At 49.7% G+C, this 22,843-nt stretch overlaps 2 protein-coding genes across 5 annotated transcripts in view; one reads left to right on the forward strand and one right to left on the reverse strand.

Moving 5' to 3' along the window:
- Positions 1-201, reverse strand: part of Wrap73 (WD repeat containing, antisense to TP73) — a 12,320-nt gene extending 12,119 nt beyond the window's left edge. For all 3 annotated transcript variants that reach the window (XM_029555846.1, XM_008852663.3, XM_029555845.1), the window contains exon 1: positions 57-201. In XM_029555846.1, coding sequence (XP_029411706.1) covers positions 57-125 — 69 coding nt within the window. In that variant the 5' untranslated portion in view covers positions 126-201. The remainder of the gene's footprint in view (positions 1-56) is intronic.
- A 2,251-nt stretch (positions 202-2,452) lies between these two features.
- Tp73 (tumor protein p73) overlaps positions 2,453-22,843 on the forward strand; it is a 91,951-nt gene continuing 71,560 nt past the window's right edge. Inside the window, exon 1 of one of the 2 annotated variants that reach the window (XM_008852667.3) lies at positions 2,453-2,750. Coding sequence is in view for 1 of the 2 variants with exons in the window: in XM_029555832.1 (XP_029411692.1) it covers positions 2,680-2,690 (11 nt within the window). In the remaining variant the exon portion in view is untranslated. The remainder of the gene's footprint in view (positions 2,751-22,843) is intronic. The other variant, XM_029555832.1, reaches the window with a different exon arrangement.

Raw genomic sequence — 22,843 nt, forward strand, 5'->3', positions numbered from 1 at the left:
CTGGCCCCACACCCGTCGCGGCACGTGCGGTAGCCCGCGGCCTCGCCCACGCTCACCAGGTACCGGCCGTCCGGAGAGAACCTGCAGAGCAGGCCCGAGAGCTTGAACGCCTCCGAGAAGTTCATGGCCGCGGCCAAGCCGCCGGCGCCGAGAGCGCGATGAGGCTGCAGCGCCCGCCACCTCCGCGGGAGGCGGCCGGAAGCTCGGCGGCGGAAGCCAGCTGCAGCCAATGGGCGCCGGGGCCGCCGCGCGGCCTTGTGGGGCGGGGAGTCCGCGCTGCTGTCTTAAAGGCGTCGAGCGCCTTTGCCGTACCGAGGAGCGTTCAGCCCAACCCGAAGCTGCGCTGATACTGACTTCCGAGAAGCTCCGGCGCGAGTACGCTCCCTGGTGCTACACTGGGTACGCGTGGACTGAAAAACGCACCTTTATTTATATGTAAATGCATATTTGGGGCTGGAGAGATGCTCAGCGGTTAAAAGCACCGGCTACTCTTGAAGAGGACCCGGGTTCGAGTCTCAGCACCCACATGGTGGCTAACAACAGTCTATAACTCCAGTTCCAGGGGATCCGACCCCCTCTTCTGACCACTGCAGAAATGGGTGCACTTACACACAAGCAGGCAGTACTCTCGAAAAATTCAAATAACAGATAAAATACATGAACGCATATTTATGTTGGCGTCTACACGTATATCAGTTCATGTAGTTAATACATGTCATAGTATGTATTCAGAGGATGCGGCCTGGCTCAGTTGGAGGAGTGCTTCCCTAGCACATAAGAAGCCCTAGTTTTCATCCCCAAGCACCACATAAACCCCGCAGTGCACGCCTGTAAGCCCAGAGCTGGAGGGAGGAGAATCAGAAGTTCGAGGTCTTCCTCAGCTACACAGCGAGGTTGAGGCCAGCCGTGGCTGTACCAGACCCTTTCTCAAACAAAACAGAACATAGTACGGATCGCAATATAGTTTGTAAGTAGTTTTAGTATAATGTTTGCTTTGAGGGTTGTTTCAGCGACCTGCAGCGTGACTTCCTCTCCTGTTCCGGTGCTTCTCGGGACACTGACCCAGCCAAGAGACTTGTGGATCCAGCACATCCACCTGGTGGTGCTGAGTGTGACTGAATTCAGACGAAGTGTTTAGAAGCAGCCCTGTTAGGCACCTATGGGACTGAGCACCTGCTGGGCTCTGCAGACCCTGCTGGCTCCCCACTGTATGCCCATGGGATCCCGGGTGCTCCGCCCCAGAGGTCTCCCGTGGCTCACTCTGGAGGTTAGTAGTCCCAGCCTACCTAGCGCCTCTACAGCCTATCGGATTGCCCAGTCCCTGCCACCCGCTCAGGGCCTTGGATTCTGAAAGCTTAGCCCAGGTCTGGAACTGTTAGCACAGCTCGCCAGGCTCCTAACCCGGTGCCTGCTCGCCGCGGATGTATCTAACCTCCAAGAAGGAAATGAGGATTGCTTGGTGTAAGAGTTAGCCTGGCTCCAGGCGGGAGGTTGAGTGCCAGGGAGAATCCTGTCTGTACCTGCCCACCTCTCTTGCAAAGCCCTTGACTATCCTGATGAGACCTGGAGGGTGGGTGGGGACCACATGGGCAAGGGATACCCCGCAGAGCCAGATAAGGAGTCCCACCAGCACCCCAGGGCAGCGCACAGCCAAGTGAGGCGCGGAACTCTGGGCCCTTCAACCCAGAGCCCAGGTGCCAGGTTAAGGGCCCCGGGGACCTCACCTGCCCAGGGGGAGACAGCGGGTGGTTCAGAAGGCAGCTTGAGCCAGAGTTGAGCCCCTTCCTAACCCAGAGCGCTTGTTGTGCACAGTTTGTGCGCATCCGTGACGCCTACGACACCAACACCCGCGTGCTCTTTTACTAACCAAGAACAGAATTAGGCAGTGGGGGCCAGAAAACCCGGGCGGTCGGAGGGAGCAGGGCGCGGACATTGGCCTCCAGCAGGCGCTACCTGCAGGTGGAGTCCCACCGGTGGAACCCAGAGGGTCTGCACTGGCCTGGGCTGGGAGCGGACTGCGAGCCGTTTCTCCTCCCAGACCTAGGTCTTGAGTGCGGGTCCCTCCCCTTGGTCTGCCAAGGCCAGCGGACCCAGGAGGAAGAGCAGCTCCTCTAGAATGGGCACTTCTGCCCCTTGGGTTCGACGCACAGCGCAGCCGGGCATCGGGGAAGATGGGTGTCTGGGGAGAAGGCGGAGGAGGGAGGGAACCCCTGGTCGGGCGCGCAGTCGGCACCTGTGTCCGCCCCTCGACGCCTGCGCGCCCTTTCCCGCGCCCCGGGATACCAGCGGAAGGTCGCCGTCGGTCCGGCCGCCGCAGGCCCAGGCCCCACCCGCCCGGGCCCGGCTTCAGCATCCCGCTGGGGCTCGGCGAGGCGACTCGCGCCAAACGGCGGCGGGAAGGAGGCGGGGAGGAGCCGGCCGGGCCGGGACTCGGACGGGGCCAGCTGGGGAGGCGGAGCGCTGGGGGAGCCCGGGACCCCTGCGCCCGGCCCCCCTCCCGCCACGGCTGAGTGCCGGCGAGGCCTTCCCGCCGCCCGGCTCCGAAAGGCGCTAACACGGGCGGCGCCGCCTCCCCGCCCCGCGTGCATATAACCCGCCCGGGGCGGCCCGCCTGTCTCCCAGCGCGCGCCCCGCCGCCCGGGCGGAGAGGCAGCGGCTAAGACGGGGGTCCGGACACGGATGCCCTCCAGGTAGGCAGCAGCCCGGCACCACCGCTCTCCCCGCACGCGGCTCGGAAGCGAGGATTAGAGGTGAGCTGCAGTCGGGGTACCTAACCCAGAGTGCGAGACACCGGGTCCCCCCCTACCGAGTTCGAACCCCCCGGAGGGACCCGATGCCAGTGGCAGGAGGGGGCTGGAGTGGAGCTGCGAGTGTAGACGCGGGGTCCCGTGAGCATCGCTGGCTGTCTTTGATACACCCCGACCCCATAGGCCTGCCCCCTGCCCACCCCGTCCCCAGGCCAGGTGGAAAGGGAGCGCCATCCCCGCAGAGGCTAAGGCTAGGTAGGGTCGGACGCGGGTGGGAGTTGGGAGATGCGAGTCCGGACCTCAGTGTTGCTGAAGGCCGCGCAGATCCTGCGCTGGGAGAGGACCAGGTGGGCAAAGCTCTGCAGGAGCCTGGACCTCGTCGCCACGGTTAGGAGGAGGGCTTAATGCCGGTTTCTGTGCAGTTTGCTGAGGCTCCTGACCCGCCTCGCTTGAACGTCTAGACTGGACCGGGGAAGTGTTGCAACTTTCTCAGCTGGCTTTTAAGGGATGAGAGGCAGTCAGCTTGCATGGAGGGGTGACAGGTAGACCATCTCTAGCCAGGGAGTCGGCAGGAAAATAGTGCTGACTTCTGACCTGAAAACACTTGGTTCCCTAAGTGGACACTTGGGACTTGGGTCTCAACAATATTAGTTGGGGGGGGGATTTTAAATTACATTATTTATTATTTATTTATTTATTCATTTATTTATTTAGTGTGTGTGTGTGTGTGTGTGTGTGTGTGGTGTTCATGTGTTGAGAAACTTGCAGGAGTTGATGCTCTGCTTCCACCATGTAGGCTCCTGGGGTTGAACTCTGCACGTGCCAGGGTGTGAGGGTGTAGGTCAGAGAGATTCAGTTCTCTCCTTCCGCCTGTGGGTCTTGGGGATCACACTCCGGTCATCAGGCTTGGAGGCCAGTGCCTTTATGTGGTGAGCCATCTTCCTGCTCCTGTTTTTTTGTTGCTTTTGTTTGTTTCCGTCGTTGCTCTCTGTTGATAATTAGCTTTGAAGAAAATGAGTGAACAGACAAAAAAATGCTTTACAAATCCTTAGTGTGTTCCAAATGGTGAGCCCCATCCATCCTTTGATTTAGTCAATAAAATTTTTAAAAAAACATTGCATTGCGGAAAAAAGGGGTGTTTGAAATTTTGCCGTCCACAAATGAGTAGATTGTGTAGGTGATTTTAAAAATAAATTACAAAGGTGATGCTTGCCCATCAGTCTGGTGCCTGGGGTGGGCTACAGGTGGGCCTGGGTGGTGGCTTGCCCATCAGCCGCAGGTACTTGTGGGATGCTGAGCCATCCTATGGTCTTTCTATTGAAGGCTGTAGAGAACAGGCAGGATTTGCTCATTCTGATGGGCACCCTGTACTCTGGACTGGAAGTCAGATGCTGAGTTCAAACACCTCTTCATACCCTTGGACCTTGATCAAGTGACTTAGCCTCTGAACCTCAGTGTACCAATCTGCAAAATGGGGTCATCACGGTTCCTGCTTCAAAGAGTCAGGAGAACAATAACCAGGGCACTATATCCGAAGCGCTTAGAAGAATGCTGGTGCTCATGAAGTGGCCCCCAAATGTGGTGGCTTTTGGTCCTTGATGCCACTTCAGTACTTGGTGGGCCAAGACCCCTAGGGAGAAGGCCAGTTCCCTGGGAGCCTATGGAGAGGTGGTGGCTGCGAGGCAGGAATCTGCCCATGACCTGGGTGGAGGCTGGTGACATCTGTTAGGGGTATGTCCTGTGGCCAGGATGCTTTAGTTTTGAGTCTATTTATAGAGCATGCCCCACCCAGGTCCTGGAATGGACTTCCAGTGCTGGCCACATGAAGCTAAAATAGGGATAAAAAGGGGAGACTGAGGGCAGAGGGAGGAGAAACAGACTCCAGAGCTCCGAGGAGACCCTGCCTGTATCCAGGACACCCTAATCCCGAGACTCTGAGTACCCCCCTCAAAGTGAAATCATTCTTGTCTATGCATAAAAGAAAACTGCTTGTTCATCTCATTAGGAGATTGTTTCTGTCACCAAATTCGAGGGTGATTTAGCACCCAGAAATTTACACAAAAGACTCTGCACGTTGCAAATGCTGTTTGCAGAAAAATCCCTCAAAATACCCTTCCGTGTGCTGCTTCTAACCAGCCGCTGTTTGCAGCAGCTGTAGTTTCTGGTTCCGAGAGGAAAAAGCCAATGTTTTAAACCATGTTATTGTCTGTGGATTCCATTTCAACAGCAAAAAAGAAACCGTGGTGAGCAATTTCATGACAAGGGCTCCTAGGACCTTGTTTCTGTCTGAATCTGCTGAAAGATGTGTTAACTGGTTCACTTTGTCATAGAGTATTGTCGGTCACTTAGTCCAGGAACAGGCAGCTTACAACCCAGGCAGGCAGTGTCCTCTCACTGCCTTCCTACGCCTGCCTGTTCACCTCCCGGCCTGTCTACCCTCTACAGGTGAAACATTTGCACTTTAAAAGCATTTGTTTTTCCTGAGCGTGGAGCTCCACAGAAGAGGATCAGGTAAAAAAAAAAAAGGGGGGGTGCTTAGCAAAACTATTGCTTATGAAGCATCTGTAGTAATTAGCATTTGGTGGATAATGCCTGTGTTCTGATAGTTGGCTGAATAATTTGATTTAGTTTAGGGTTTTGTTTTGACCCTTAATTCTCCAGGAGCCCATGGAGGTAGATATTAGAACTATGGCTATTTGCAGATGAGGAATCTAAGGCTTTAAGAGGTAATTCAAGTGGTCTGGGTTACACGGCTTCACGGTGCAGAAGAGACCCTAGCTCTGACAAACAGGCAGGATCAGGGCTTCTGGTTGGCTTTCTCTCCTGTAGTTGGCTAAGCATCCCCGTAAATACAAGACACGGTCACCAGAATCCAGCCCCCTGCCCAGAACATTCTGTCGGAAGGACTCTTTTTCTAAAAAATATATTTTGCCAGGTGTGGTGGTGCACATCTTTAATCCTAGCACTTGAGAGCCAGAGGCAGGCAGATCTCTGTGAGTTCAAGGCCAGCCTGGTCTACATAATGAGTTCCAGGACATCTGGGGCTACAGGGAGACCCTGTCTCAACAACAGTATATATATAAATTTATTATTTTTATTTTGTGTGTGAGTGTATGGTCTGCATGTATGTAAGTGCACCCATGTCATGGAATGCTCTTGGAATCAGAAGGCATTGAATCCCCTGGAACTGGAGTTCTAGACAGTTGTTAGCCACCATGTGGGTGCTGGGACTCAAACCCTGGTCCAGTGTGCTTAAGAGCCAGATCTTCAGCCCCCCTCCCCAAAACGACTCTGAAACTATCTAAATCAGGTGACTAGAATTCTGGTCTGATAAACTTGTACCATAAAAAAAAGAGAGAGAGAGAGACATCTTTCTTTTTTCTTTTTTTTTTCTTTTTCTTTTTGGTCTTTTTGAGACAGGGCCTCCCTATAGCCCCAACTGGCCTGGAACTATGTAGACCAGGCTGGCCTTGAACTCTCAGAGATCCCCCTGCTTCTGCCTCCTGAGTGCTGGGTCTAAAGGCGTGCGCCACCACGCCCAACAAGAGAGAGACATCTTTGTTTGCGTTAGTGCCAAAGTAAATTTCCCCATTTTCTCCAACTACGATTGCAGCAACAAAACTCAAATTTTACAATCCACGCGACTTTCTCGCCCATTGAAACCACTGGTGTTTTCGCTGCGTGTAACAGTTCTGCCCAAAACGCAAAACATTGTTTGCTCTTGTTGGCAAGTGGAAATTCTTTCTCATGACACCTGCTCCCCGGCCTTGTCCAGTACCTGTACCACGCTGACCACAAAGTCCATCCAGGGCACATCACAGATGGCCTCGAATCATTGTGGCCACTTATTCATGCTCTAGGGTACTGTAACATGTGAGCACAAACTGGGTTCCTGGACCAACAGGGATTTATGGCTGTGTGTTCTGGCAGCTGGAAGTCTGCCAATAGGCTCTGAGCAGGGCTGGTTCCCATCCGGGGAGGGTCAACTCCGTGCTTCTCCCAGATCTGGCTATCCTGGCTCCTCACCTTACAGGTGTGCTTACAATCTCATCTTCCATGTGGCATGGCCTTCTCGGAGTCCACCCTCATCTATCTCCTTTCAGGGCAACTGTCATCAGATTTGTGACCCATCTGGGCGACCTAGGGTGGTTTTATCTTGAGACCCTTATTGTAATCATGTCTGTAGAGATCCTAATTACTGTTAAGATCACTATCCAAGGTTCTGGGGAGAATACCTTGTAATCTTGTGTGTATTACTTCATGTATTTACAGTACTCCTCCAGCAGGGGGCCCTGCAACATCAGTGCCAGACACATGCTGAGCATGTCACAAACCCTAAAAGTGAGATGCCTGGCCTTTAATCCCAGGTGGAGAACGCCTTTAATCCCAGCACTTGGGAGGCAGAGGCAGGTGGATCTTTGTGAGTTCGAGGCCAGCCTGGTCTACATAGTGAGTTCCAGGACAGCTGGGGCTACAGGGAGACCCTGTCTCAAAAAGATAAAAAAAAAAAAAAAAAAAAAAGTGAGATGTCTGCTCTGCCTGCTTGGACCGTATTTTACACGGGCTGCTGGAGAGGTCCACAGGGTTCAACATGGATGCAGGGTCAGGAGAGGCCCCCTGAGGGATGGGGTAGAGATGGGAAGGTGTGTGTATCCCGGGGCAGCTCCACGCAGGCCTCTGGAGACCAGACAGCAGAAAGAGTCCTGCTGGGGAAGGAGCAAGTGTTTTGAAGGCAAGTCTCAGGGCCGTGCAGGAGACATGGGGACACCTGAGGACTAGAGGCTGGGAGGTTTCATGGGCCTTTCAAGTGGAGTCAGGTTCCCCAAAGAGCGAGCTAGGAGGGAGGAAAACTACTCCCTCCACCTGTCCAGGTTCTGGCAAATCCCCACACAGTCTCAGTACTGGGGATTCTAAGGCAGAAGGACCAAGGATCCAGGCTAGTTTGTGCTACATAGCAAGGTGCTATCCCCCCCCTTCTTCTTCTTTTGAGACAGGGTCTCCCTGTAGCCCCAGCTGGCCTGGAACTTGCTGTATATCAGGCTGGCCTTGAACTCAGTGGTCCGCCTGCCTCTGCCTTCCGAGTGCTGGGATAAAAGGCCTGCATCACCATGCACGATCAGTATGCATTCTTAACTACGGACATCTTTCCAGCCCAACATAACTTTTTAAAAACTTAACTAATTAATTAATTTTCATTTTATGTATATGAGTGTTTTACCTGCATGTGTGTAAGTGCACCTTGTGTACATACAGTGTACATACAGTGCCCTCCGAGGCCAGAAGAAGGTGTCAGATCCCCTGGAACTGGAGTTATGGATGGCTGTTAGCAGCCACATGGGCAACAAGTGCTCTTAGACGCCAAGCCATCCCTCCAGCACCCCAACACAACTTATTTTAATGAAAAAAAAAAAAAAGAGAGAGAGAGACTCACAGAAGCAGCCAGATACTGGCGGCTCATGTGTCACTCGGAGTCAAAGGGTAATGGGGGCTGGAGATTTTTGCAGGACTAGAATCAGGTTATGGGTGTGTGAGGAGGAATGAATGATAACAGGCACCTTGCTGTGTGTACATCCTCTGTCTGGGGAGGTGGAGGGATGGATACCATCTTGAAACAGCTGACAGACTCCTTCCCTAGGGTAGTTTCCTCTGTGGCATTGAATTCCTTCACAAATGGAGGATTCGCACTTTGTTTTAGGCAGCGGAGAGGAAGGGAAGAGCTTTGCCTGAGTTTTTCTTTTGGCTAAAAGTAATTGGTTCATCAAAGTGGCCTCTACTGGTCTCCTACAGCCCTGGCTGGGGGCGACACCTCCTGAGTCTCATCATCCGCCCACCTGAAACAGTTCCCAGGGCCGACACTGGGTACATTGGGTACGTGTGATGTCCTATCACAAATCACCAAGAGGCATTTCTGCAAGACCAAGAGGAAAGCATGTTTTTCTTTGGTTGGAGCATGCTAGGAGCCGGTCTTAGTTGCAGAGGGTGGTGATGAGAGCTCTGAATTCTGGGCTTGTGGCTCCTTTTACCGTCTGAGGCTCCAGGGTTGCCTGAGCAGCGCACACAACAGAAGCTCCTGACTGTGGAGGTCTAAGTCATCCACCTAGAAAGACTTTAGGGAAAAGGGCAGGTTCTGTTCTCAGTGATTCCAAAGCTGGGAGGAAATTGGAAGCGTTTGTTTGGAACGTTGTAGCCAAATGCTGAACTAGCAGAGTTCCGGGTCCTGTCTATTTTATAGCTGAGGAGTGAAGCCGAGAGTCAGCGGAGAGGAGACCCTAGGAGCAGGGACGTGACAGCTTTCTATGAAACGTGATGTTTCTCTATAGTCTCACTCATTTTTTTAAATGTGTGTGTATGTGTACAGGTGTACATGCCTGCATGCAGGTGTGTATATACATGTGCAGGTGTGCATGTGGAGGCTAGAGGTTATGTCAAGAGTCTTTCTAAGTTCCTCTCCACCTTTTTTTTCATTTATTATTTTTATTTTATTTTATGTCTGTGAGTGTTTTGCTTGCATGTATGCAAGTGCACCCATGCCATGCAGTGCCTGAGTAGTGAGAAGAGGGTATTGGATTCCCCTGGAACTGGAGTTACAGACAGTTGTTAGCCGCCATGTGAGTGCTGGGAATCAAACCCTGGTCCTCTGCAAGAGCAACTGGTGCTCTTAACCGCTGAGCCATCTCTCCAGCCCCTCCACCTTATTTTTTTTGAGACAGGGTCTCTCACTAAACCTGGAGCTCAGTGACTAGGTGGGAATGATTAGCAACGAGTCCTGGGGATCCTCCTGCCTCTGCCTCCCAGCAGGGACCACCGTATGAGTTGGGTCGCAACCACCTGTAACTCCAGCTCTGGGGTCTGATGCCCTTTTTCTAGCCTTCATGGGCACTGCCCATGACCTTCACGGGCACCCGCACACACATGGCGCACACTCACAAGTACACACACATAAATTTAAAAAAATTTTAAAACAAATCTTTAGGTGCTGAATAGTTGGCCCGGTGATTAAGATCACTGGCTGCTCTTGCAAAGGACCTGGGTTTGACTCCCAGCACCACATGGTGGCTAACAACTGTCCATAACTCCAGTTCCAGGGGAATTAGATGCCATCTTCTGACGCCATGGGCATTGCACAATATGAGTGCATTTACACACATGCAGACAATACACTCAGACATGTAAAGTAAAAATAATAAAATATTAAAATAAAAGAAAATAATTGTATTTTAATCAAAATTAAAATAATTGTAAAAGGGGTGTGTGTGTGTGTGTGTGTGTGTGTGTGTGTGTGTGCTTGTAGCTTGTAAGTGCAGGTGTCCATGGAGGCCAGAAGAGAGCACTGGATCCCCTGGAACCGATGTCTCAGGTGGTTGTGAGTGCTGGGAGCTAAACTCAGATCCTCTGCAAAATCAGTCAGCACTCTTAACTGCTGAGCCATCTCTCCAGCCTGAAAGTTTCCTATTTTTAAACAAAGCTGGCTGTCATCCGAAGTTACCACTGTTAAATATCTTTACAGCTTCAACATATCAGGCAAGCGTCGGGAGAGCGGAGTCCTGAGAATTTCACAAGTGCTTTTGCCCACCGTACTTCTGTGGTGACCAAAGGACACTGTCACATGCCCATTAGCTTCTGGGTTGACTTCATGGTTAGGCATTGAGGAGAAAGAACAGAATTACGTGACTAGCAACCCAGGAGGAATAACTGCGTTTCTGCCTTATATTTGGGACCTATAGCTGGGAAGACTTGTACTTAAATTAAACCAGCGAACTTCTAGCTTTCTTTGCCAAAGTTTATCCTAGCTCATGTGAACAGGGAAAGCTTCTGGGCTGGTCTCTATTTTTCTGAGAGTTTTTGAAATATTTAATCTATGCTAGAGTATAATTCTCTTTTAGCAGTTAAATAGAGCTCTCCCAGAGAAAACATTCAGCAATGCCACTGGAGGTAGAAAAACATCACACAGGTAACATACATGTAACATGTGCAATGCACATACATGTATAACATGCATAGTGAAGACACTGGTTTTTTACATGTTGAGTTTTTAATCATTGCATTTTTATTTATTTATTTCGGGTGCTTGTTTGGGGGTACATGTGACATGGTGCACATATGGAGGTCAGAGGACGACTTGCTGGAGTTGGTGCTTTCACGGGTCCCAACTCAGATCGTCAGGCTTGGTGGTCATCGCTTTTATGTACTGAGCCATCTTGCTGGCCCTATGCTGAGGTTTGAACCCCCCCGCCCCAGTTCTACACAGCCCCAGGTTGTGTTTCTGGCAGATGGAACAAACCCTATGGTTAACTGCTGAGGTAACTAAAGCTTTCTACTCAGACTTGTAGAAAAGACTCCAGCTTTCTCATTTGCCTGGTTTTGTTGTTGTTTTGGTTTGGTTCTGTAATAAACTCTCACTGCGTAGTCCAGGCTGGCCTAGAACTCCTGTGTCCCAGCCTCCCCAAGTCCCTAAGTGCTGGGATCACAGGCATGCATCACTGTGTCCTTTACTAATTCAAAAAAAATTTTTTTTTTTTGTCTTTTTTGAGACAGGTTCTCTCTGTAGCCCCAGCTGGCCTGGTACTCACTGTGTAGACCAGTCTGGTCTTGAACTCACAGAGATCCACCTGCCTCTGCCTCCTGAGTGCTGGGATTAAAGGCATGTGCCACCTTGCCTGGCCCGTAAATTTTGCATTTATATTTACCTCTATTTTTAATTACGTGGATGTGTGTGTGGGGAATGTGCACGTGAAAACAGTTTCCCAGGAAGGCCAGGAGAGGGTGTCAAGTTCTCCTGGAGCTGGAGCTACAGGCTCTAGTGATCCGCTGGGCATGGGTGCTGGGAACCGAACTCTTGGGTCCTCTGCAAAAGCAGTATTCACTCTTTAGAACTGAGACATCTCTTGTCTCTTTGCCAATTTTTAAATAGTTTCTTTTCCTTCGGACAAAAATCATCTTTGACGGGGCTGGAGAGATGGCTCAGTAGTTAAGGGCATGGGCTGTTCTTCCAGAAGACTTGGGTTCAGGTCCCAGCACCCACAGAGTGCCTAACAACCATCCAAAATTCCAGTTCCAGGGGCTCTAATGCCCTCTTCTGGCCTTCACAGACATTGCATGCACAGGTGCACTTACATATATGGAGGCAAAACACTCAGACACATAAAATAGATAAATGTAGAGAGATTAGAAACGCATGTGAAAACGTCTCAATGTCAATTGCCTTGGAATTAATTCTTCTGTATGAAAAAAAAAAAACAAAAACAAGTATCTTCTTGAAGTCCCTCAAATTAAGGTAAAGAATAAGAACAAATCATTCTGGAAGAACGCAAAGGAAAATAGCTTTAGATACTTAAGTGACAATTGAATTTATTCTTATAATTGTTTTAATAGCTTTTGTATAATCCTCATCACTATTATGAGACATAAAATGTATTAATCATTATGCCAAAAAATCTGAATTACTGTAACATTTTGTATATTGTTAAAACTGTAACTTTAATTGTAAAAAAAAAAATTTAAAATAAAAAAATAGATAAATGAATAATAAACAGAAATTTAAAAAATCATCTCTGAGGTTTGCACTTCCAAAGGGATGGTCCTCAGATGAGTAGGAAGTTAGGTTTCAGAGGTACAGAAAGAACACATTTTCTCTGAGGGGTTTGGGGCCACCTTTGCCTATTACGAGGGGTCTGGAGAGATTCTGTTTGAGATTTCTCCTCCGGAAGAGTCTCTGCAGGGCTCCTAGTGTGAGCCTTCAGTGGGGCCAAGTTCTGATTGCAGCACTCTGGGGAAAAAATCCTTCCAAATATTTTATTATCAGGTTTCAGCCAGTCAAACAGTAAATGTTCCTGGAAGTCTTGCGTGTTTCCCTCTCTCTGTCTCTGTCTCTTTGTCTCTCCCCTTCCTCCCTCCCTCCCTCCCTCCCTCAGTCTCTTTCCTCTCCATCCCTCCATCCTTCCCTGTCTCAGTCTCTCTCTGTCTCTCTGTCTCTGTCTCTATCTGTCTCTCTCTCTCTCTGTCTCTCCTCTCTAGCGGTGGTGACTCCACACCCAAACCAATAAGACTTTAATGACAACAAGGGATAAGAATGGAGGCTGTGAAAATTATAGCCCCTGTGATCCCCAAGTTCACTTTTAAGTGGGTGGAAACCATGTGTGCAAGCTGTCTCCAGTCTCCAGTTTCTGGGCCAATGTGGGCTCAGTCCCCACCTGTTGCTTTGTGATGGATACAGGGTAGATGCTGTGGGGAGGGCACCCTGCCAGTCCTGTCTAGGCAAGGAACGCAGGGAGGACAGAGGATCCTTGTGGACCTGGGGTCTCTCAGATAAAATCTGTCAGTCTGACACGGGCTGGCCAGTGCTGTGTCCCAGCTGAGAGATGGAGCCATGGGGCTGCCAGTCACAGAGCCAGGTGCTCAGGGACAATGCAAAAGAAGAGCCTCATCTGGCTTGACGTGGAGACCCAGAGCAAGTCTAGCCAGAGCTCTCAACTCACTTGTGAGGCCAGAGAACAAGAGCCTTCCAGGGCTGGAGGACATAGGTCCTGCCCTAAGGCTCTCCTCTTCCCGTAAATGCCATGAAGACAGAGCAGAAGAGAAAGGGACCAGAAAACAGCATTCTCACACCGACAAAGCCCACAGGGACTGGGGAGCACCGCTCGGCAGTGAGGACCTTGCCTGGTGTGCTGGAGGCTCTAGGTTCCGGCAAAAAGCCGCCGGGGTCTCTCTGTACTCCTACTTCGCACAGCCTTCCCTCTACAAATCTAAATCTGGAAAGAGACAAAGACCCTCCGCGCTTCCCCAGGGCAGGATGCAGAGGCGCACAGCAGAACACATCCCTTTGGCTGGCTTCCTGCCCTGGGTTGGGTCCCACAGCTGGCACGATAGTCTCAAACTGAGCAGGTCCTGTCCCACTCACTAAACCGTAGGGAGGAAAGAACAGGAACGCGGGGCAAGCGGCTTTAGTTGTGTCCATCCCTACGCACAGGCATCCCATAGGTGAGGACGGCGGGCTGTGGGGTGGCAGAAGTTCGTGCAGGAGCATGAGGGGGAGTATGGGTAGGGAGTGTGCAGGTGTGACCAGCATGGATGTGCGTGCGTGTGTGTGGTGTGTGTTGTGGAGGTCAGAGATCAACCGAGTGCTGTTCTTCAGTTACTGTCCACCTTGGGTTTTTTTTGGGGGGGTTGGTCTTTTTTTTTTTGAGACAGGGTTTCCCTGTAGCCCCAGCTGACCTGGAACTTGCTATGTAGACCAGGCTGGCCTTGAACTCACAGAAATCCGCCTGCCTCTGCCTCCGAGTGCTGGGACTGAAGGTGTGTGCCACCACACCTGGTTCACCTGGTTTTTTGAGACAGAATCTCCCAGCTTTACCTGGCTATCTCCAAGTGGCAGCTGGCTGGCAGGCCATGGAGCTTCAGGAATTGCCCATCTCCATCCCCAGCCCCAAGTGCTGGGATTGTATACGATCACTCCTGCATTTTAAAATACTTATTTTATTTTATTTTCTGTGTATGGGTGTTTTGCCTGCATGTATGTAAGTGCACCATGTGCATGCAATGCCCACTGAGGTCAGAAAGAGTTGCTGGTGATTCTTAGCTGCCATGTGGGTGGTAGGAATAGAACCTGGGTCCTCTGCAAGAGCAGCCAGTGCTCTAAAACACTGAGCTATTTTTCCAGCTCCTCCTCTGGCTTTTTAAAAAAATATTTTATTAATTATTTTTATTTTATGTGTATGAGTGTATTGCCTGCATGTATGTGAGTGCACCCGTGTCGTGCAATGCTGCGGAGGTCAGAAGAGGGCTTTGGATTCCCCTGGAACTGGAGTTAAGGACGGTTCGTAGCCGCCATGGGGGTGCTGGGATTCGAACCCGAGTCCTCTGCAAGAGCAGTCAGTGCTCTTAACTGCTGAGCCATCTCTCCAGCCCCCACATTTTTTTCCTCTAAGAACTCAAAAGTCTTCTTAATTTTTTAAAATTTGAGACAGGGTCTTACTCCATAGCTCTGGCTGGCCCCAAACTCACAGAGATCCACCAGCCTTTGCCTCCTGAGTGCCAGGATTAAACCATGTCTGGTCCTTCGTCATAGTTTTAAAATCACATTATTTAAACCAGCTGTGGTGGTACACACCTTTAACTTAACTGACTAAGCCATCTCCCCAATCCCAGATGAGACACATTTTTAAAAAATTTCATTTATTATTTTTATTTTATGTGCATGAGTGTATTGCCTGCATGTAGTTAAGTGCACCCGTGTCGTCCAATGCCCACGGAGGACAGAAGAGGCTGTCAGATCCCCTGGAACTGGAGTTATGGACAGTTGTTAGCTGCCATGTGGGTGCTGGGATTCGAACCCGGGTCTTCTGCAAGAACAACCAGTGTTCTTTTTTTTTTTTTTTTTTGGTCTTTTTGAGACAGGGTCTCCCTGTAGCCCCAGCTGTCCTGGAACTCACTATGTAGACCAGGCTGGCCTTGAACTCACAGAGATCCACCTGCCTCTGCCTCCCGAGTGCTGGGATTAAAGGCGTGTGCCACCACACCCAGCCAAGACTTAAATTTAAAAAAAAATTTATTATGTGTATTGCTTGCATGTATGTAAATGCACTCATGTGTGCAGTGCATGCAGAGGTCAGCTGAGGGCATCAGATCCCCTGGAATTGGAGTTATGGACAATTGTTAACCACTATGTGGGTGCTGTGAACTGAACCCAGGTCCTCTGCAAGACCAGCCAGTGCTTTTAACTGCTGAGCCTTCTCGCTAGCCCTGGATATATGACTTTTGAGTAATGAGAGTTGTCCAGCACCTCTCCCTCCCAGCACAGTCCCCTTTCCTAACTACTGTGCCCTTCATAGCCATCACCTGTCCCTATACAAGGACAGCTTCTCAGAGCCACTATAGAGCTGAAGCCTCAAGGCCACAACCTGGGTACACCTAGAGTGCCCAGCGGGCATGCTCCAGCTTCCTACAGCCCTGACCTTCAACACAGGTCTCAGAGCTGTGGAGGGGGGGCACTAGATGAACACTCTGCAGGCTGTTACTGGACTCAGTTTACCTAGAGAGCCAGCCTGCGATGGAGGTGGCAGGTGCTGGCCCAGGGCGGACCTTGGTGAAGGGCAGAGGGCTCTGGTGTGGTGACACCTGGCTCTTTAGGCTCTTCTGTGGGTTCTCAGAGAAAACCCCTCTTCTGTAAAGGAAGTACCTCTCTGAGTTTCCAAAGGTGCTTTGGGTACACAGATGAGTAACAGCCGTGACCAGGAACATTTGCACCGGGCTTCCTCCACCCTAACTGCCGAACTGAGCAGTAATTGGTGTGCTGCTCTCTTGTTAGAAATCGGCTCTGTTCCCCTTATTTACTGGTGGGGAGGCAGAAGCCCAGGAAAGAACTGCAGTGACTGAGAACAGAGGCTGGTGCTGGGCTCCCCTGCCCTAGGGGAGAGCCAGGCATTCCCTTCCGCATCACAAAGTCAGGGGGAGGCCTGAGGCCGCCATAATAAAAAGATGACTCCAGGCCTGGTGGCTGTGGTCACAGCCACTGAGGAGGCTGAAGCAGGAGCACTGACAGTTTAAAGACAGCCTAGGCTACAAAGTGAGTCCAAGGCTTAGCCCGGAGAGCTTAGTGAGACTATGTTAGTGAGGCTGTTGGTATTGGGGACCAGCTGGAGAGATGGCGCGTGGTTAAGAGCACTGGCTGCTCTTGCAGAGGACCCAGATATGATTCCCAGCACCCACATGGTGGCTAACAACTGTCTGTAACTCCACTTCCAGGGGACCTACACCCCTCTTCTGGCTTCCATAGGCACCAGACATGCATCCAATGCACATACATATCTATGTATACAAAATACTCTACACATAAAATCAAAATAAAAAATTTGAAAAAAAAAGAAGAGGCTAAGAAGTGGGTGTGGCGGCGCACACCTTTAATCCCAGCACTTGGGGGGCAGAGACAGGCAGATCTCTGTGAGTTCCAGGCCAGGCCAGCTGGTCTCAAAAAGAGCATTAAAAAAAAAAGACCAAAAAAAACAAAACAAAACCCAATTTATCTCATTTACTCAGGAAGGAATTTCCTGAGATTACATGGCCTATCATGTGAAGAAACATAGGGCCCACGTGCTACTCATAAAATGGTGACATTAAATTGACTATAAAATCCTCATCTGATTGGGGTCCCAGAACTTAATAGTTGTTGCTTAACTGGGACCTCATGCATGATTAAAATATTTTATTTATTATTTTTATGTTATGTGTATGAGTGTTTTCCTGCATGTATGTAAGTGCACCCGTGTCATGCAATGCCCGTAGAGGACAGAAGAGGCTGTCGGATTCCCTGGAACTGGAGTTACAGACAGTCATTAGCTGCTATGTGGGTGCTGGGATTCGAACCTGGGTCTTCTGCAAGAACATCTGTGTTCTTAACCACTGAGCCATCTCTCCAGCCCCTCAGCACGAGTTTTATTGAGCACTAGGCTTCAGAAAAGAAGACTCAAAAAAGAAGGGACACCCATGCCTCTTTGTCCAAGTTTGATTGGGTAGGGGGCTTGGGGGTGGCATGTCAGGCTGAGCTGTGATTGGAGGACAAGAGTGGAAAGAGACTGTGTCAATCCTGAAGTGAGAGCTGCTGGTTTTGATCCTGCTCTGTGGCACCCTGGGTTCCCGCCTTTGGTACAGGGCACAGGACAGTCTCACACTAGACAGGGGCAGGCTGAGAGTTGTGTTGTATAAGGACGTTTTCAGAAAAGAATAGCATATTAAGCATATACCCCATACCTCCCTCCCTCTCCCTTTAGTCCCCAGTGTCCCCTAGACAGTCTTGAGTCTATATTCATGTCATGTGTGTACACATGATTTTATGTATCTATAAAATATAGGAACCATGAATGAGAGAAAACACATTTGTCTTTATGAGACCGGCTTAGTTCACTAATAGGATTCTCTCCAGTTGTGTCCATTTTCCTGAAAATGCCATGACTCTGATCTCTGTGGATGAAAAAACCCCATTGTATGTTTACACTGTATCTTCCTTATCCTCTGTTGTTGGACACCTAGATTAATTCTATAATTTAGCTTTTGTGAACAGCAAATAACTGATGTGCAGGTGTGAACAGTAAATGAAGAATGTGCAGGTGTGAACAGTAAATAACTGATGTGCAGGTGTGAACAGATGAAGAACTGTGCAGGTGTGAACAGTAGATGAAGAATGTGCGGGTGTGAACAGTAAATAACTGATGTGCAGGTGTGAACAGTAGATGAAGAATGTGGGGGTGTGAACAGTAGATGAAGAATGTGCAGGTCTGAACAGTAGATGAAGAATGTGCAGATGTGAACAGTAGATGAAGAGTGTGTGGGTGTGAACAGTAGATGAAGAATGTGTGGGTGTGAACAGTAAATGAAGAATGTGCAGGTGTGAACAGTAAATAACTGATGTGCAGGTGTGAACAGAGAGGTGTGAACAGTAGATGAATAATGTGCGGGTGTGAACAGTAGATGAAGAATGTGGGGGTGTGAACAGTAGATGAAGAATGTGTGGTGTAAACAGTAGATGAAGAATGTGGAGGTGTGAACAGTAGATGAAGAATGTGTGGTGTGAACAGTAGATGAAGAATGTGGAGGTGTGAACAGTAGATGAAGAATGTGTGGTGTGAACAGTAGATGAAGAATGTGGAGGTGTGAACAGTAGATGAAGAATGTGTGGTGTGCGGGTGTGAACATTAGATGAATGTGTGGGTGTGAACAGTAGATGAAGAATGTGGAGGTGTGAACAGTAGATGAATGTGCAGTGTGAACAGTAGATGAAGAATGTGCAGGTGTGAACAGTAGATGAAGAATGTGCAGATGTGAACAGTAGATGAAGAGTGTGTGGGTGTGAACAGTAGATGAAGAATGTGTGGGTGTGAACAGTAAATGAAGAATGTGCGGGTGTGAACAGTAAATGAATGATGTGCACGTGTCCCTGTGGTGTGTCAACTTACAGGTGTGAACAGTAGATGAAGAATGTACAGGTGTGAACAGTAAATGAATGATGTGCACGTGTCCCTGTGGTGTGTCAACTTGGAGTCTTTAGGACACACCCAGGAGTTGTGTAGCTCTGTGACATGATGGATCTATTCTGAGGTTTTTTTTTTTTTAAATGTTCTACTTGTTATTCTTACTTTATGTGTATGAGTGTTTTGCCTGCATGTATCTAAGGGCACAACATGCATGCAGTGCCCACAGAGGACAGAAGAGAGTGTTGGATTCCCTGGAACTGGAGTTATGGATGGTTGTTAGCCATCATGTGGGTGCTGGGAATCGAACCAGGGTCCTCTGGAAGAGCAACAAGTATTCTTAACCACTGGACTATGATCTCTCCAGACCTTACTTATTTCTAGCTTTTTGAGGACATTCCACACTGGCTCTGTAGGTTGGACGAATTCCCATTCCCTCAGGCCTACGTAAGGGTTCCCTTCTGCCCACGTCCTCCATCTCTCCAGCCCCTATTTCTAGTTGTTTTTTTAATTAAAAAAAATTTTATTATTTATTATTTTTATGTGTATGTGTGTATTGCCTGCATGTAGGGTAAGTGCACCTGTGTCGTGCAATGCCCGAGGAGGTCAGAAGAGGCTATTGGATCCCCTGGGACCGGCGTTACGGACAGTTGTTAGTTGCCATGTGGGTGCTGAGATTCGAATCCAGATCTTCTGCAAGAGCAGCCATTGTTCTTAACTGCCGAGCCATCTCTCCAGCCCCCTATTTCTAGTTTTTTGTGGACACTCCAACTGGCTTCCCTCAGGCAGTGCATAAGGGTTCCCTTCTGCCCACATCCTCCATCTCTCCAGCCCTTATTTCTAGCTTTTTGAGGATGTTCCACACTGGCTTCCACAGGTCGGACTAGTTCACATTCCCTCAGGCTTACGAAAGGGGTCCCTTCTGCCCACGTCCTCCAGCGTTTGTTATTATTTATTGTCTTCATGACTTCCATTCTGACTGGGGTGAGATGGAATCTCAGTATTGTTTTTGATTTGCATTTCTCTGGTGGGCTGTGAGGTTGAACGCTTTTTCACATATGTTTACTGGCCATTTGTTCTTTCGAGAACAGTTTGCTGTTTCATTAGCCCATTTGTTGTTTGGGCTGTTCGATTTCTCGTGCTTAGTGATTTTAGTTCCTTGTATCATCCTGATGTCAATCCTCTGTCAGACGTTAGCAGGCAGAGACTGTCTCCCATTCTGTGGCTCTCTTCACTTTAGTAGCTGTTTCCTTTGCTGTGCAGAAGCTTTTTGATTTTATGAGGTCTCATTTGTCAATTGTTAAGGCTGAGCATTCTTTTATGAGCCCCCCGCCCCCCGGCACAGAAGGGATGGAGGGCAGAGAGAGCACCCTTCCTACTTCTGCTGATTTTACAAATTGCCACCATGCCAGGCATTGAACTGGTGTATCCAGAGCCACAATTCTGGGAGTCACAGGCCACCCACCTGCCTCTGTGCTGGGCTCTCTGGGGAAGCTGCTGAGCCTGTGGCTCTCCTGAGCTGCCACGGACCACACTTGAAAACCCGTGGGAGGCAATGCAGGGATGTCAGGTACCCAGGAAAGCTAGCACACCCCTCACCAACCAGCCATAGCACAGGTCCCTGGGGAGCACTCACCCCATCCTCTTGGTAGCCAGGGACGGTGGAGCAGCCTGGAGTGGGCAGGGCCTGGGTAAATGCCCCAGAAGAGCAGGATTTGTCAGCCTGCTAGGGGCTGCTGTATCTGGGAAGGGCTGTCCCAATGTCCCCACCCAGCGGCAGCTGGCATACCCCTCCCCTAGGGACAGTGGGGGCTCTAATCACTCACCTGATGCTCAGAGGAGGTGCCAACCCTGGGGAGGTTGTGCTAATTGGGCAGGTGGCCCCGTCTCATGGGGCCATCTGAGTGGCACATACCTTTTACCAAGTCCCTTACAGAGGACAAGGAAGCTCCATTCTCCCTTTCTGGACTTTAAAATTAATTTTTAAAAAAAATTTTGTGTGTACATGTATTGCCTGCACGTAGGTAAGTGCACCCGTGTCATGCAATGCTCGAGGAGGTCAGAAGAGGCTGTCGGATCCCCTGGGACTGGAGTTATGGATAGTCGTTAACTGCCATGTGGGTGCTGGGACTCGAACCCGGGTCTTCTGCAAGAGCAGCCAGTGTTCTTAACTGCTGAGCCATCTCTCCAGCCCACCTGCCTGGACTTTAAAGTGACTTCCTAGCTGTTTCCTCCTTGGGGTTAAGCTAAACCCAGGGACTTGGGATGTTGAGGTCTTCAGGCTAACCCAGGATGTTTGCCTGGGAGGCAGAGGCTGCTCTGTCCCAACACATGCCGGGCAGTGCTCAGCTCAGCTGACCTATGGGAAGCCCTGGCCATTGTGGGGGTCAAGAAGAGCACCTCAGGTTCCAGGACTGGGGAAAGGATCCACAGAGAGCCTCAGCCAGCAGCAGAGGGAAGGCTTCACATCAGGGAGGGCTCTGACTTCTACAGAAAACCCAGCAGCTCTTGCTAGAAGCTGTAAGGCCACAAAGGGAAGAGGAGTCCCCAGTGGCGACGAGCACTTCCAGTTAACTGTGATGCCCAGACCAGGAGCAAAAAGCAGCCCAATTTGCCCCTTTCACTGGGGGCCCCCATTCGAGTCCTCAGGGATTTTCATCTTGCACAGGGGAGATGAACGTAAATTCCCACATTAGAGAAGGCTTTGGAAGTCACCATCAAGTAAGTTAGAGAGAGAGACATGACTTCCAGGGTGAGCCTTGATCTGCAAGACGTTTAGACGGTAAGGCACGGCCCCTCCTTCCCACCTCCGCCGCCCTCCGTAGCCTCCCCACAGTCAATGACCGTCAGCGAGCCCCTGTAATTACAACAGCCTCCTGTTACTGCTTTCTTTCCAGTAGGCATGCTCCAGCTTGCTTCTGGACCCTTAATTTTTGATCAGGGACACCTCCCTGACTAATTATTTGGCAGTAATGAGGGAGGAGGGATGAAGTTGTGAAAGTGTCCCTGAGCTTAGCAGTGAAGCTGCAAATTAAAAGAACGAGGCGTCAGTAAACAGGGCGTTAATTGGATTAATGTGAAAATGATGGATTGGGATTAAAAACAGTGAGGCAGACCCAGGAAGATTGAGGTCAGCCTAATTCCAGGAGCACCGTCTGAGCTTCGCGTGCTCGATGTGAGTTTTGAAAGCACGAGAGCGGCGGCCGGTGTCTGCTCTTGACAGTAAAATGTGCCACGGTGTATGCAAAACACATGTGAGCCAGCACAGGCTCCTGCGAGGCGATACACTCAAGTCACTGGGGATGCATGTCCACCACTGTTTCTCTAAGTTCTGTCACTGTTTGATTCCTGAGTCATTTTCAGAGACGCAAGAACTGTAATGTGCTAAGTATCTTTCTTTCTTCCATTATAATTCTTTCTTTTTAAAAATATATTTTAAAATTATGTGTATATGGTGTCTGTGTGTAGGTATGTGCATGAGTGCAGGTACCATAAAGGCCAGAGGCATCGAATCTCCCCGGAGCTAGACTTACAAGCATTTGTGAGTCACCTGACATGGGTGCTGGGAACTGAACTCGGGTCCTCTGCAAGAGCACTACATGCTTTTAACCACTAAGCCGTCTTTCCAGCCCCTTTTTATTTTTGGATAAAAAAGGTCTCAGCGTGTGGCTCTGGCTAGCCTCAAACTCACAGAAGATACACCTGCCTCTGTCTCTCTGACTGCTGGGATTAAAGGCCAGTGTCACAAAGCCCAGGAATGAGTGAAGTTTTATCAAAGAGCTTTTCTTAGAGCTTTTCTTCTGGGTACCTCAGTGCCGCATCAGGTCTCCTTAGGGCTTGTAGGGCATGTGAGGGGCTTTGCAGATTGGGCATGTCCTGCCCTGTTCACAGTGGTGCCTTGTAATCTAGATTAACTCTGGGCGTCTGGCCTGACTCCCAAATCCTGGGACCCAGGTTGCGTAAGAGTCGACAGTGTTCGTAAAATATTCATTTAGACAAGTAGCATAGTACTTGAATCATATATTCTTTTTTTAATTAACTAATTAATTATTTTATTTTGTTTTGTTTTTTTTATGCATATGTATTGTCTGCATGTAGGTAGGTGCACCTGTGTTGTGCAATGCCCATGGAGGTCAG

Source organism: Nannospalax galili, unplaced genomic scaffold (assembly GCF_000622305.1).
Source record: "Nannospalax galili isolate Female #2095 unplaced genomic scaffold, S.galili_v1.0 scaffold806, whole genome shotgun sequence".
Taxonomy (NCBI): Eukaryota; Metazoa; Chordata; class Mammalia; order Rodentia; family Spalacidae; genus Nannospalax; species Nannospalax galili.